Source organism: Ruditapes philippinarum, unplaced genomic scaffold (genome assembly GCF_026571515.1).
Source record: "Ruditapes philippinarum isolate M1 unplaced genomic scaffold, ASM2657151v2 ctg38_1_1_1_1, whole genome shotgun sequence".
In the NCBI taxonomy this organism is placed as follows: domain Eukaryota; kingdom Metazoa; phylum Mollusca; class Bivalvia; order Venerida; family Veneridae; genus Ruditapes; species Ruditapes philippinarum.
Genome location: NW_026860353.1, coordinates 264,374 through 279,667, shown reverse-complemented (window position 1 = coordinate 279,667; position 15,294 = coordinate 264,374). Strand labels below are relative to the sequence as shown.

General features: G+C 31.8%; 1 protein-coding gene across 2 annotated transcripts in view; it reads right to left on the bottom strand.

Annotated features, from left to right (window-relative positions):
• LOC132759765 (cytosolic phospholipase A2-like) overlaps positions 1–13,529 on the bottom strand; it is a 56,434-nt gene extending 42,905 nt beyond the window's left edge. The window contains exons 1-2 of one of the 2 annotated variants that reach the window (XM_060751596.1): positions 13,390–13,529; positions 10,629–10,952 (exon numbers count right to left, since the gene is read on the bottom strand). In XM_060751596.1, the coding sequence (XP_060607579.1) occupies positions 10,629–10,888 (260 nt within the window). In that variant the 5' untranslated portion in view covers positions 10,889–10,952; positions 13,390–13,529. Of the gene's footprint in view, positions 1–10,628; positions 11,207–13,389 lie in introns of those variants that run through there. The other variant, XM_060751595.1, reaches the window with a different exon arrangement.
• Between the last annotated feature and the right edge of the window lie 1,765 nt (positions 13,530–15,294).

The following is a 15,294-nucleotide window of genomic DNA, read 5'->3' as shown; positions in this document are numbered from 1 at the left end:
GATATTGCAGACACGATTATGCCTATTTTGTTCAACTTCTGCACTGGACGCATGTGCATTTGTTCCCGCAAGCAGACTAAAGGTTTGTTAACAAATGACAGTAACATATTTGGCATTCCTCGGGTATCCTCTTATAACAAAAGCAAGGGCGTGCAAGAACAAAGATTGACTTTACTTCAGAGTCAACAAACTTTAGGAATGATACTTGTGTCAAGTTATCATCATTGGACCTAAAATTTTACGTCCCAGTATAAACACTGAAGTTCATTATTCTATATTTAAAAATGGCCTATTATAATCAAAGTATTTTTACTAGCAGAACAATTTTCTAAAGGGTAAAATACAAAAATGCTTTTACTTCCACTCACAGTGACAATGTTACGCTTTGTCAATCCTTGTCGTAAAAGGAAACTGCATATAAGACCTATATTAGACCTCAGGTTGAATATTTCTCCATAGTTTGGCATCCTTGGCAGAAATACTTAATTTATAAGATAGAGCAAGTACAAAGATCAGCTGCTAGATATATATTTTAATGACTATACAAGTAGTGTCTCAAAAATGATAAATGATCTTAATTGGCAAACCCTTAAACAGCGCCGAAACATCAGTGCTGCCACCTACTTGTATAAAATCCATTTCTTGGAGATTTACGCTCTCTCGTTATATTTGCTTTATTTAAACATATAAATAATTTTAGAAATACCCACAGAAATACACCCATTAGATGCCGTTGAAGGAACTGGACATTAATAACCATTTGACGGGGTAAGTTGATACATTTTTTTCTTAATGCGAACTATTAATCATCTTTCCAGCTCATTTTCAAACTATAATCAAGGAAATATTGTCGTGTATATTTCAGAGGTATAATTATCTTGTACGCGTATTTTTTAAAACTAACGAAAATGTAGTGATTTTTCACTACTTCCAACGCTAGAATATTATGTTCATACGTGTAGTGATTTACTGAGTGGCTTACTGGTCAGAATCTCCTGTAAAACGAAGGCATTGTTTAAAGCAAAAAATGAATAAATTGATCATTATTTCAGATTTGTCCTCGAGGTCAGGATGCGGATAATGGCGATTACTTTCCACTGGAGTCAACATCTTTATAATAACTGCATTTTTAAATTTTGAAGAAAAAAAAGATCGAGATGATATGTAAATATTTTTTTTTAAAAAGTTCTGTCAACTGTGTAATGTTTTGTTTTGCTCTTTTTCATGTATACTCACTTTATTATTTGATATAAAATAATAAAAACTGGGCATGCGCGAGAAAGTGTACTGATACCTCATTTAGAGCACCCCAAAGTTTTCCAATACTGAAATTTAGAGAACGCAGATCTTCAAAGGAAAGTTGTGGCGGTCATGCGATAATGATTGAAAAATATGTCTGACAATCAATATCATTTAAAGATTTCACGTTGTATAACAAAATCCAAATTGTCGTCAACAGGTATACGTATTGTACTTTTAGTTTCTAAAAAACATTACAGTTAGACTAAGTATAAAAACAATGTACTTTTCACATATATATTATGAATTTACTGAATTAAAAAGGACTAGCACATGATATAATGGCTACTATTTCTTTACATGTGAAGTTTTCAGAATGGGTTAGACCGAAATACAGACGATTTGCATGCGTTTGAAATAGTTTTAATGCATGAACACAATGTAGTAGTAGTTTTTACGTATATAAAACACACACAAAAGATGTTTAGTTTTGTGAAACATGAATGGTGATATTTTACAAGAATGTCCTTACTTTGTACAGGACCTTTGAATATTTGTTGTGATTCATTTAAATGACCGGCGTCTAACTATATATTGTTACACATGTACATATTGTTGTATTGTTGTTTGTTGCAAGAAAAAACGATTATATTAGAAGACAATATATTACGGAATTCCATAAACGACAGCCTACTGCTCACTGCCTACTGCTAACTGGACAGCCTGCTGCTCACTGCCGACTGCTTACTGCTTATTGACAGTCTAAGTCTATTTATGGATCAAATAGAAGGATTCCGAATGTACACACATGTGCGCCCACCATTTTGTTGAAGGTAAACTTTCCGGAAAACAATTGTAAGTAGATTAAAAAGGATTATTTCATAGCCTAATAATTTGTAATTTCGACTTCATTGCAATGACTTGTGTACGTCCCACCATTGCACACTGCTTTGATTATGTTATGAAATGGTTCCACGTGCCTCTTGCACAGGTGATTGATAAATTGTCAAATATAGGACTCATTTTAGGGTAAATCAACTTAATAATAAATTATTCACAAAGAATCTGTGTTCAACAATCAACATGGACGGGCCTGAGCCCACTATTCCTCGGTGGAGAGGCGGAGATCTGGACCATTATGTCAACACTCCCTTATTTTATTTAGAATTTCATAGTTTATTAAACTTTCATTTGACAACATTCTAGAAGAATATCTGTAATATTCTGGTGAAATCACTGGCGAAATTTAGGCTCAACATTCTCTCATAATCAAACATGTGTGAGTTCATTTACGAGATCATTTTGGTTCAGTTTTCATTGGCTGTTAGTTATAGCTTATATATGTGTAATTCCTTATTAGATGTTATGTTATGCATTTTTGTTAAGTTGATTGCTCTCTTGATAGTTTATGTTGCGAAGATATGTGCTTTGAACGTTAATTATAGAATCAATTTTATTCCAGTACAGAGGATGATAAATCTGACAGAAATATTTCAATGGAGGAACAGCCTATACCTTCATGACTTCACAGACAAGCAACAGAACCAATACACCTGTATGAAAATATTGAAATTACAATGGAAGAGGAAAAGGACTACATAAATATATTGGTTCTTATAGACCAGTTTAACTCGGCTTCCTTCTGAAAGCATAAACAAAGACAAACTTGGCTGTATTCAAATTGTTTCAAAAACGTTCAATATTTCAATGACATAAAGAGTGCAAACATGAAGTGATAAATTACAGTTTGGATCAGCTTATTTTACTGTTATGAAAAGCCATTGTGCTATTGAAAAATTCTGAAAAATAATAGTTTCTTAACTCTTTAAATTTACTTAAAAATTTTTGATAGACAAAATGATCATGTTAATGTTACAATATATTTTTGACGTGTTTGTTTAAAATCCATCTTTTATATAATTTTTATAATTATCTTGTTAACAAACACACTTAAAAGTGAACTTTAAGGTTGATTATTTTTTCTATTTCTTTTTGCAATTACCTCAAGTAAAACCAATGAGCAAATCTGCCTTCGTATTTGCCAGAATCATCCAATGAAAGTCATTACTATTTCTATCAGGGTTCTAGAAGTTTGACAACTAAGGTAAACAGTTCTAAGACATCGTGATAGTGTAGAGCTTTTATTGTATAATATGAAGCATTTTTAAGTTACCTTTATTACAACGTGTATATCAATTTATATTGCAGAGTATATTTACATTAATATGATTAATCTCATAACAATTATATAATTCATAACAGAACTTTTAATTATAATTCTGCTTTTATATTAATTACTTTCCCCGAAACTTTACAAATATTTAATATAGATTTTTTGTTTTTTTACAAGCGTGTCATAATTTTTATTTTTAAATAACGATGTATACAAGAAAATATTAGCTTACTAGTCTCATAATTGGAACTAAACATTTTTTTATGTGGTGTTATAATCAATAAGTGTATTTTGTTTTTCATTTTAATTGTAAATAAAAAAGTTCTTTAAAAATAAAATATCATAATTTTCTTGTAATTTTGTTTATGTTTAGCTCCCCGGAAAACAAAATTATGACATGTGTTAATCATAAAGCAAAGTTTGTTTGTTGAATGTTGTAATATGACCAAGTTGGAAAAAACAATATTCAACATTGTTCACATTTAAATAGTGTCTTAGTTTATCAATTTTAAATGCATAGGATCGCGAAAAGTATGTATTAGGAAGATGAAGATTACGTTATATTATTAGTTCCATAAGAAATACATCTGAAGCTCCAACATCTGGAAAGTTAACTGAATATTTTTCTTCAAAACAGCTTTACTAGTTAATCTAAACTCTCTTTTCTTAAGACAATGAAATAAAATGACGGTTGTCCAGCAATAATTATATTGATTAATCTGTTTTCTTTCCTGTGGTTTTAATGCCTTTATCACAAGTTATAAAAATCAGAATGTAACACAGGCAATACTGCAAAAACTTAAGAATTTCATGCGGAAGGCATTACATGGCTCAATTTTAGGATACCGCAGTTCATCATATCGTTAAACAAATACTAACATTCCTTTGTATTAAATAATAATGCCCACGTTGTTGTTTGTTTGTTTTGGGTTTTACGTCACATCGACACAGTATAGGTCATATCGCGACTTTCCAGCTTTACTGGTGGAGGAAGACCTCAGGTGCCCTTCCGTGCATTATTTCAGGCACGAACGGGCACCTGAGTAGAACCACCGACATTCCGTAAGCTAGCTGGATAGTAATGCCCCCGTAACTCAAAGATCTTTCAATGATTTGATTATGCATCGACTTTCCAATTATAACACAATAATTGACATGTTAGTCAGCATGCTTCTGTCGAATATTTTTTTAAACATCTACTAAAGAAGCATTTTCTTGAGTCAAATCTAAGGCTTTGTAGAATTAAGGTTTAAATGTACGGTCTACAATCACCAGAACAAGTATTAACTTTTTTAGATAGAACTAAACGTACGGTTCCATATATGATTTGAATCATGAAGTGTGTATACTCTCCCAGTACGTTTAACGATTATCAGAATAAACTACTGGTAATCCGAGATGTGACTGGTATATAAAATAATTTTGTCAGAAAATCTATATATCTATGTTTTGAGCACCATCATCTAGATAATTTTTTAACAAAACATGATAGCATTATTTAAAAAATGCGAACATAAAACTGACCGTTGTAATTTAAATGTAAAAACAACGACGTTCTTGAAATTACAAGGCCTCCGTTTAAAAATATCATTAAGCACTATAGTTATAGGGTAGGGTCAATATCATTTAATGAACAAATACATGTTATATGGTAGATGTATTTTAATTACTGTCTTTTACAAGCTTGAACATGGATATACGTACATGTATAAATAATAAAGCAAGCAGTTATATTTGGTAGCTCAAAATTACCGAACAAGATTTAATGACAGAAAAAATTTGTAATATTTGGTTTGATAACATTTTTATAAAGTTTACAGGTCTATGATTTGGAAAAGTTTTAGATGCCTGCAAAGATATATACTTATATTTCTGCTTAGTATAACGAGAATTATACATGTGCATGCATAAATGTAAAGAGCTCCAAGGTTTCAGTCAAAGTCTTCATAAATGATACAGTGTACTGTAATTCCTTGACCAATACTGTTTCAAACGGCCTCATTGTAACATATAAACACATTGGAAGAAGTACGTAAAAGCCAACATTTACTTTCAGGCAGATAATCGGATATTTGACAGGTGTAACAGTTGGCATTCATCAATGAACAGAAAGCATTAAACAGTCGCTGTAAGCATTAAGCAGTTGAAAGTAAGCAGTTGACAGTAGGCAGTTGACAGTAAGCAGTTGGCAGTAGGCAGTTGACAGTAAACAGTAGGCTGTCGTTTATGGAATTCCGTAATATATCGCATCTCAAAACCTTGTAATGACTCTAGTCAATGTAACACGCCCATCTTTTAAAATTCAAAGTCTTCTGACATCCTAGATATGTCTGTATAGATTTAAGTGACGTGCATAAAATACTAAATAGGTAAATATTTTCTCACGAGAACATTCCTTTCTTCATTCGGAACTGTTTGAATTCATCATATTTATTACAAAGGTTGAGATGTTGACGAGTTCCTAGGCAAGTTCAAGTAAAACTGAACTAAAGATCACTTCCGTTTGGTGTTCTTTTTTCTGTAATTTTTTACAAGTAGTGTTCTTCCTCAATTTACCGGCTTTTTAACTTATAAGGACGACAGGAAGTAGATCTTTAAAGAACAACATAAGACAGCGTTGTTTTGAACGGATCATAAATGCAATGAGTTTTATTCAATAATAACCGGGTTAAAGATCGTGTTATTACGCACTGGATAACAAATGATATATTTTTTTTCACTTCCGTTGCATTTCAGAACGGTACGTTCATAGTTTATTCTAAGCTGAGGTAATGAACAACGGACTTGTGTAATTTCGCATCCATGTTTAGACATACATTGTTCAATAATAAAATGCACAGAAATTGTGAGTTTAACACATGACTTTTGAGTTTGAGAGAGTTCCATATTGAGTAGTGTCACGTGTTCTGAATAGAATCTAAATATTTTCCAGAAACAAAACCCCAAAACAAACAAACCTGCACATATGTACATAATGTCAGCTCCTTAACTATGTTCATTATTATTTATTGTTCGTTAGGATGACTAGGATGAAATTGATCATTCATTTAAACGACTTTCAAACAAATTTCCTTGTCGTTAGGTTCGGATTGTTCTTTTTTATATGGTTAATAAATGCACAAGTTTGTTCTATATGTCGTGTTACATAATTGTTACACATGAGTTGATATAAAATGTTGAGACTATTTTCTTTTGAAATTTGGTCTAAAACTGCAATCTATGCATTATTACAGCTTATTATCTTAACATTTGCCAATTGCCGCAATAATTAATACTACAATGTACTAGAATAATGAACACATGTGAGAAACAAATTCTAGGAGATGTTTCTTATGTAGATGTCATTCTATAGAAAACTCCCACGTCCGTCTGAGATTGGACCCAATTTAATCGATTTCTAACTGATTTTCACTATAGTTACCTCTGGAAGCTGTTGTACAATATATGTACATTTCTCTTTGACATTCTTGACCTATTCTAAACTTTAAAGACAAGTCATAAATGTTCTAAATTGTTTCTAATTCCTGTGTCCAGGCTATAATTTTTACATTGGCTGACTTTGTTCAATAATTTATATAATGGAAAAATCCCTATATTGTTGAATTGTTCCACTCCATTTCTGTAATTTGGCAGACGAAGGGTTTAATACACTGAAGATTATTTAATCATAATATTTCTGGATTCATTTTATTTACCGTAACGTGACACGATTAACGTTACTTGTCATATGTAATAAAATATAATAAATGCGTACAAGATAAACTACTATAAGGTAATTAATTTCCTTTATGGACATTTTGTTCAGCTAGATTTTTTGTTAACAAATGAAAGTTTATGAGAGGTACAAAATCTGTTTCTTCTCTCTTTTGTTTCAACATAGATGGATGTATATATGAATAGCTTCAGCGATATTATTACATTTTTGTATTTTGTTTTTGGGAACAAAATACATGTATTTTCTTGTATACAGTGAAACAATTATAGCGCTGAAATACATCAGAAAAAAAACCACACCAAAAAGGCAAAAACATGCAAATCAAACATAATGTTAAAGTGACATTATGCTTATTCTTTTATTGACAAATGCTCATTATTTCGTTGCCAAATGAAGCTCAATAAAAATATATTTCAAACCATTGACTGTTATACTGATACTGACCAACAGCCAATGCGCTTTAACAAGATATTTTTGTGTTTTGGAACTTTATGTGGGACATGCAAATTAAAACAATTATACGATTACAGTATTGATAGAAACATATTTTGTCTTGTTTGATGATCTTCAAAACTTAAAGATGTGAATAAATGAGTAGTCAACCTGAACAGAATAGTCACTTGTCAAACCTGAATATATATATATGTACATGACCAGTTTATATATTCAATAATTTTGTCAAATCGGAAGTTATGAAGCTTAAACCTAGAACAGACTGTGTCATAAACATTGTCATAAGGAATGTGCATATTCAAAATAACATTCGAACCCGCTTACACGGAGAAATACGTGCAAAAATTAACAAGGTCAGGCAAGGCGACGTTCACAGAACGCAGTCCCGACACAACCCAGCAACACTTATGCCTTCTGTTCTTTATTTATTTATTTATTTTTATAACCGTATAATTGATATTTAAATTCATTAAAGCAATAAATTATAACGAAGAAGTCTATCATAACAACTAACAAGATAAACCTTTTCAAACTTATATTATCACAAAGTCGACCTGCTATAAAGTTAATCTATTTTTCATTTTTCTAATTTATTTTTCTTGTACTGAAAAGCCTTAGATCGAAAATATTAAAGTTAAAAATGTCCAATACAGACATTTTTTTGAAGTACACTATAATTTCTACAATCGCTAGCGCCTAGAAAATCGTGAGATTCGCATGATCATTTTCTCCTTAACTCGTCAATATTTAAACTAAAAACAGTAAACTTTTAAAATTTATACGATGTGTCATGCTCAACATGAAATTCAATTTCGAGATTATTTTTTCGTTTTTTTTTTAAACATCGTACGATAGTGCAACAATTTAAGTAATTTTGGGATGGTCGAAAAACTGCGCCTATAATTTTTACATATTTAGAAAATCCTCGCTGTATTTTTTTTATTATTATTTTCACTGAACTCTTGACATTCATCTTAAAGCTTCCTTAGAGGAGACCTATCCTTCACGGAAGTAAATTCGGCAATTTCCGTCGTATTACGGATTTTATAAAATCGGAGTTCTCCGAAAGATTGTGGAATGCTGCAATGAATTTTGTTTGACTACATAAGATCTGATCGATCCCAAGAATAACAGAAAAGCTATCTACGGAAATTGCCGATTATCTTTTCGGTCCGACGATTCATTTATGCTTAATATGGTTAAAAATATGTGAAATGTTTATCTACAAAAACAATTTAATTACGTCCTAATAATGAAGAGAATCTAGACATTAAGTGAACGGCTTTGTTGAGTAAATAGCATTGTTTATTAACGAGCATTGTAAAGTAACTGACATTTTTTAATAAGTGGCTAAATCTAGTAATTGGCTTTGTTAGGTAAGGGATAAACTGGCTTTGTTAGGTAGGGAATGACTGTTTTTATATATATACATGTATATTTAAAATGAACTCTGATGTAGAAATATCGAGGATCAATTCCGCGACCGTTTGCAGCCACAGAGCAGAGCTACACTAATTTTTACTTAAACCCCAGTAAATCTCATTATTAATCCTAGCTAACAAGTTCACAGATAGTATGATCGGATATTACAACTCCTGGTCGAAGTTAAACATTGTTTGTTGATACGCAAAAGATTAACTTATTGAACCCCGTATATTTACGACAAAATAATCTTCTTAATGGTAATTAATCATAAATTATGGTACGGTTATGTATGCTGTTAAAATGAAATGTATAACAATTCTTTTCAAAATACTCTTCAACAATTTAGCTTGGCGTCTTTGTAAGAAGTTGTCAAACTAACACCAGTTGAATTTTCTTTTAAACACGAGGTGCTATCTCAAACACACAAATTATCATTTAAACACAAGGTGCTATTTCAACACAGTTTTTCATTTGAACACTATTGCCTGGTGCTATTCCTGGTGCTAATTGTCATTTGAACACAAGGTGGTGTTCCAACGCAAGTTTTCATTTCTACACAAGGTGCATTTCCAAAACAAATTGTCATTTGAATATATACAAGGTGCTATTCCATACACAAATTGTCATTTGAAGACAAGGTGGTATTCCTGTCACAAATTGTTATTTTAACATAAAGTGCTGTTCCAACATAAATTGCCATTTGAACACAATGTGCTATTCAAACATTTACATTCATTTTAACACAATGTCAATTTAACACAAATTGTCATTTTAACACACGTTTCCATTCTCACAAAAGTTTTCTTTCCAACACAAGTTCTCATTTTACACATCTTATTCCGACACATGTTGTCATTGTCACACAAATTCTTATTTTAATACAAGACGTCGTTTTAACTCAAATGGTCATTTTAACTGTCATTTTAACACAAATTCTTATTTTAATACATGTTGTCGTTTTAACTCAACTTGACAAGTGGTTATTTTAACACACGTTGTCATTCTAACACAAATTGTCTTTATGCAGACAAGTTGTTATTTTAACACAAATTCTTATTTTGATACAAGTTCTCGTTTTTACTCAATACAAGATGTCATTTTGACAGAAAGTTGTCAAGAATGGCATTTGAGGTATATGTTGAATAGTGTTTTTTTTCTTAAGAACGTGAGAACCTTAACTATTATGATACATTGGGAACTAAATCAATGCAAAACAAAAGGTCTGTTCATGTCGATAAAAATGCTAATCTGCAAAACATCCTTGAATGTTTCAGTGACTCGAAATTTTTTACGTGGTTATATTTAACCCTCAACCTAGAGGAACTAAAAGTGATTGGCTTTTGCCACCAGAATAAAGCCAGGTCAGCCTGTACATCTGTGCAGTCTTTCAGAGTCTATACTTTTTGTGGCTCAAGACTGGTATTTTGAAGAAGAATAGCCTGAGTTTCCAAATCAAATTCAAAGCAACATGTATCCATAACATGTATTCAGCTGTTTAAAGGGTTTAAGGGTTAAGTCTTAATAACAATTTTATAATTTTATGACTATGGATAAGAAACAGCAAATACATATGTAGCTACACTGCCGGCTACACAAATAGATTGACGATAAAAATGTACTTACATGTTTTCTTTAATAATATATTTCTTTCTTTCAGCAGCTGACGGATGTAAAGATGTTGGTGTAAAAAATATCTCATCCGACGATGCCGGCGACGTTGAGTCGGCTCTCGGCGATGTATCTGACCCCGACAGAAACCGTCGGATCCTATTTCCATAGTTTTTTACATCAAAAGTTGGTACATAACGTGTTACGTCGGCACGGTCCGGAAACCTAAATGCTGGAATGTAGTGGTTTACCCCGTTTGTGAACATATTGTCCATCTGAATGTCCTATCCTCACTAACACTGCTAGTTCCGCAGACGATAATTATCTTAATACTGAAATCTAATATAATAATTGTTTTAATACTGAAATCTAATATGATAAATGTTTTAATACTAAAATCAAATGCTATGAAATAGCCAAAATTATGAAATGAAACATTAACAACACTTTATTACTTTGTATTCCTTATACAATTTACATGAACGCATACTTAAATCCTTTCGTAATGTGTTCAGTCAATGATGTAACACGTAATTAACCGATGTATAGCTTACTAGACAAGATTTCTTACTGAATCGTAATCTCCATAAATAACATTACAATTTTTAAAATTATGTTAACACCAATGATAAATCACTTTTATTAACCTTGTATAATTAAGTATTTAAGTTAAGTATCTAATTCTATTCTTCAAAATAAGATATAGATTGATACACTGAAAACGAACAGGAAAAGGCTCGTTTGGCTATTAATTGATATGACCGTCAATTTATTAATTCATGGGAAAATGTGTACGTCAGTCAATGAAATTTGCACTTAAAAACATCAAGTTTAAAGTCTGAGAACATATAAATAGTGCGTTTACCAGCGTTCGGGTAAAAAAAGTTGTATTCATGCGCCAGCTATTTCCGGTTTTATTACGTCAGGTTTTTGTCACGCCATATAAGCATAGCTTTATGTCTAAATGTAACTTTAACATGAAATATATATGTATGTCGGTGGATATTTACATAATTAATGGTGAAAACTGTTACAAAGCAAAAGTCGACAGTATTTATTTGATTCAGCATGAATGAATTGAAAACAAACATTTAGATTGTTGACGTTTTTAAGAAAATCTAAACTAGAAGTGGTCCTACATTTAATTCACAAAGGTTATAAATTAGTTCACGTTTGTTTAAAGTGCTCTATTATGCTTTCAGTCCACTTAACGGTTACACATTCATTGGATGAGATTTTATAAAATAAAAATATATAATATTAAAAATTACAATTGATCTATTTGTATTGGAAAAGTTCATTTGAAGTTTTTTGGGGACATTTTTAAGATCAAAATAGAAAAAAAAGTTTAAAGATATGAAACCGCATAAAAGATGCTCCCGCAAGAATGACTCAGATTTTGTCTTATTTAAAAGTCCAGAAGCTGACCATTGACAGTGAATATAATGTAAGCCTGCAGGCTAGTCATTTTCATTCTTAGTCTATATCTAGTAAGTTTCTAAGATATACTTTGTCCATTGGAACATAATTCGGGTTATAAAACATACACAATTTTGTGAAATTTAGAAGTCAATCGTCACACAAGCGTCTGTGTGGCCCGCATCATGGAAAATAAATAAAGTGAAGTCATCCCTTTTTCAAATACAGTAATCTCCGCTTAAAACGATAGTCGGGGACCGCCGGATTTATATCGTTATATCCGGATATCGTTTTATCCGTGAGGCAATCTATATAAAAACAAGAGTTGGAACCGCAGCAACCGTATTGTTATAAGCGGTACATCGTTATAAGCGGTATATTGTTATAGAAGTTTACTGCACATGTACATTATTAATTCGTTCAGAGATGAAATGTGCCGACTTTCCAAAAACATATGATCAAGGTGCTCGCTATTCAATATGGACATTGAAATAGAAACTGATCTGCACAAAGGTAGGAAAGTGTCACAACGATTGCAATAGATGGTGTTGATTCATTATATAACTAACTCGCTGGAAATGAATTTCTCTCACTAATGCTATACTATTCCTATATGTAGACCACGAATCTCACGAAGCGCCGTACATACAAAATATATCAGGATACGTGGAAATTTGCATATTTTTGCCAAAGTGGTGACGTTCTATGATACAGGTACAACAATGTTACAAATCTTTAATGTCTTAGTAGTACTGACAACTGGCATCAGCTGAAACAGACGCATTTTGGCGCGATACATATTGAAAAGAACACCCCACATGTTGAGAAGCTAGCAGCTAGAAAGCGTGATTCTGTCATTGAGACGAGGGCATATCACGTGAGCCCTAAACCGAACAGTGCTAGCCATGGACCTCCCGAGGTACAACTTCCGGTGTTGATATGGAGAATTGGTTAATGATACCATAGAATGCAAATATAATGACCTTAGAATGCCGCAATTACGATTGTTCAATATGGCCTTCTTAGCCAACATATTAACTTATTAAAAGGTTTTGCTACGAGTTCGTTATAACGGCAGCACAGAGGTGACACGTGTGTGTTTTTATTTATCTCGTGCGCACTAGTTACTATGGTTACTATGTTATTAATGCCCAAGAAGCGCAAGAACTTACCATGAACAAATCCGAAAAATCCAAGAGCTTATCGAATCTAATAACGATTCAGTACGAATTATTTCGTGGCGACTCGCGAAAAATCTTGATCTGGTACAGCGGAATTTATCATAAATGAAAATTTACGTATTCCTATTTTATATATTTAAAATATTTGAAATTAAAACAACACTGGTTATAAATACCTGAGGTTTGTTCCGACAGAGATTTATTGAACGATAAAATATTAATTTCCAGTTTCAAAACGTCTTCCCTATCCACCGGATGTCAATACTTAAAAACACTTAACATCAGTGCACACTGTCTGTGCAGGAATTTATTATGTAATTAACGGCAAATAAAACACAATCTTATGTTATAAATATTGTGTAACAGTAAAACAGTAATTTTCAATATATTGTATTATCATGAAATATCATTATAAAGTATTAGCAGCTAAAAATGTTACTATAACAAGATAATCTAATAATGTAATCCATTGATGCACACTACGTATATATTTATGAAAATTGATGTAAGATATACATCGTTTGGTGACTAGTTTCGCCATGACTGTACGTAGTGGTGATATTAGCCATAAAAAAGCTATGAAACGTTTATTACAACATTGTTAACTTCAACTATCAAACAGTTGTCGATACATGCATTAGCAACACGACACTATGATTATGGTGAAACAAGTGTTCATTTTCATGTACTCAGTGCATTAAATTACAATTACACCAATTTCTATTGTTATTTTATGCTACTTCTGCTGTTTAAACGACCATGAAATGAAACAAGAGAAATAACCATGGCAGCGGAGCGTTCTTTTGACCTTTGAACTACAGTTATTGCATTAAATGCAACATATTTTAGTAGCATTTGTGTGTTATACAAATCAAAACCAATATATAGGACGGTCCATGTAATTTGTTTCATATCTTTTTTGTGTAAATATTCATTATTTTTAATTAGATCATGTATTTCATTAACATAATGATATAATTCTAAAACATTTTTTTTGATATTTTATGTTTTTGCCAACAAATCAAAGGGGCAAGTCACGATGCTTCGGTGATTTTCATTGAATGGTTTTACATAGCGCCTATGTACTCAAGTGAATAATATTGTGTGGCGATCAAATATCATACGTCAAAAATTTGGTCGAAAATATTAACGAATGTATAGTCTTGTGTAAACGACAGCCACCCACCCTTTCCCCCTTAAAAAGTATTTCAATAATAGAAATTGTCCTTCAATTATTGTAAAAAAAATGATTGCGAGGGGATGAGACGGACGTGAAAACGAGATTCATTTACAGACACCCAAAAGTAGAGGAAGTTAAATATCCAGTTTATTCATCTTGATCTCGAATATGATACCACATTAACTTATGTTTTTCTTCATAAATACAAAGTTTTCGCTTGTTTCCTTCTAACTATCTGGAATATACCACATCAGCAATTCGCTCTTTCTGCTTTTACGCCAACCATAACCAGATCTTTACAAATTCAGAAACAACGTTGAGTATAGCATAGTCCGAACTATTCTTCACGTGACCACTTTAGCCCATCTTCCATCACAAAAAATAACGCAATTTTATAACCAATGAAATTGTTGAATCTTTCTTTTCTTTTTATTCTGATAGTGTTTCCTTAGTAACGATTGCATGACGTACATGTATTAAGGTATATGATATATAAGTATACTATAGGTATTTCACAGACAGGAATGACAACAGAAAAGCAACGAGTATCTAAGGTCAATTTCAAGAGATTGTAAGTTGTTTAACTTATTTACTTGCTTACCTAGCTTTTAAGTTATTATTGTTAGTTATCATTTTAAGCCGTTATTTATTTTCGTGCACGCGTGTTTTTCCAAATTCGTATATTTATGGTGGATGATTTACGTATTTTCGCATTTTCACCTCAAAATGACACGAAAAGACGACAAATATGGACTTTGTCGACGTCGTTTCTTAGTGTTTTCGCTTTTTCAGATTTTCAAGGCAAAAAAGCGAAAATACGACAGAAGAATTGCTAAAATACGACATATATAATATGTCGTGTATATATTCGCATTCAATCTGTCGCAGTTTCGCTTTTTCG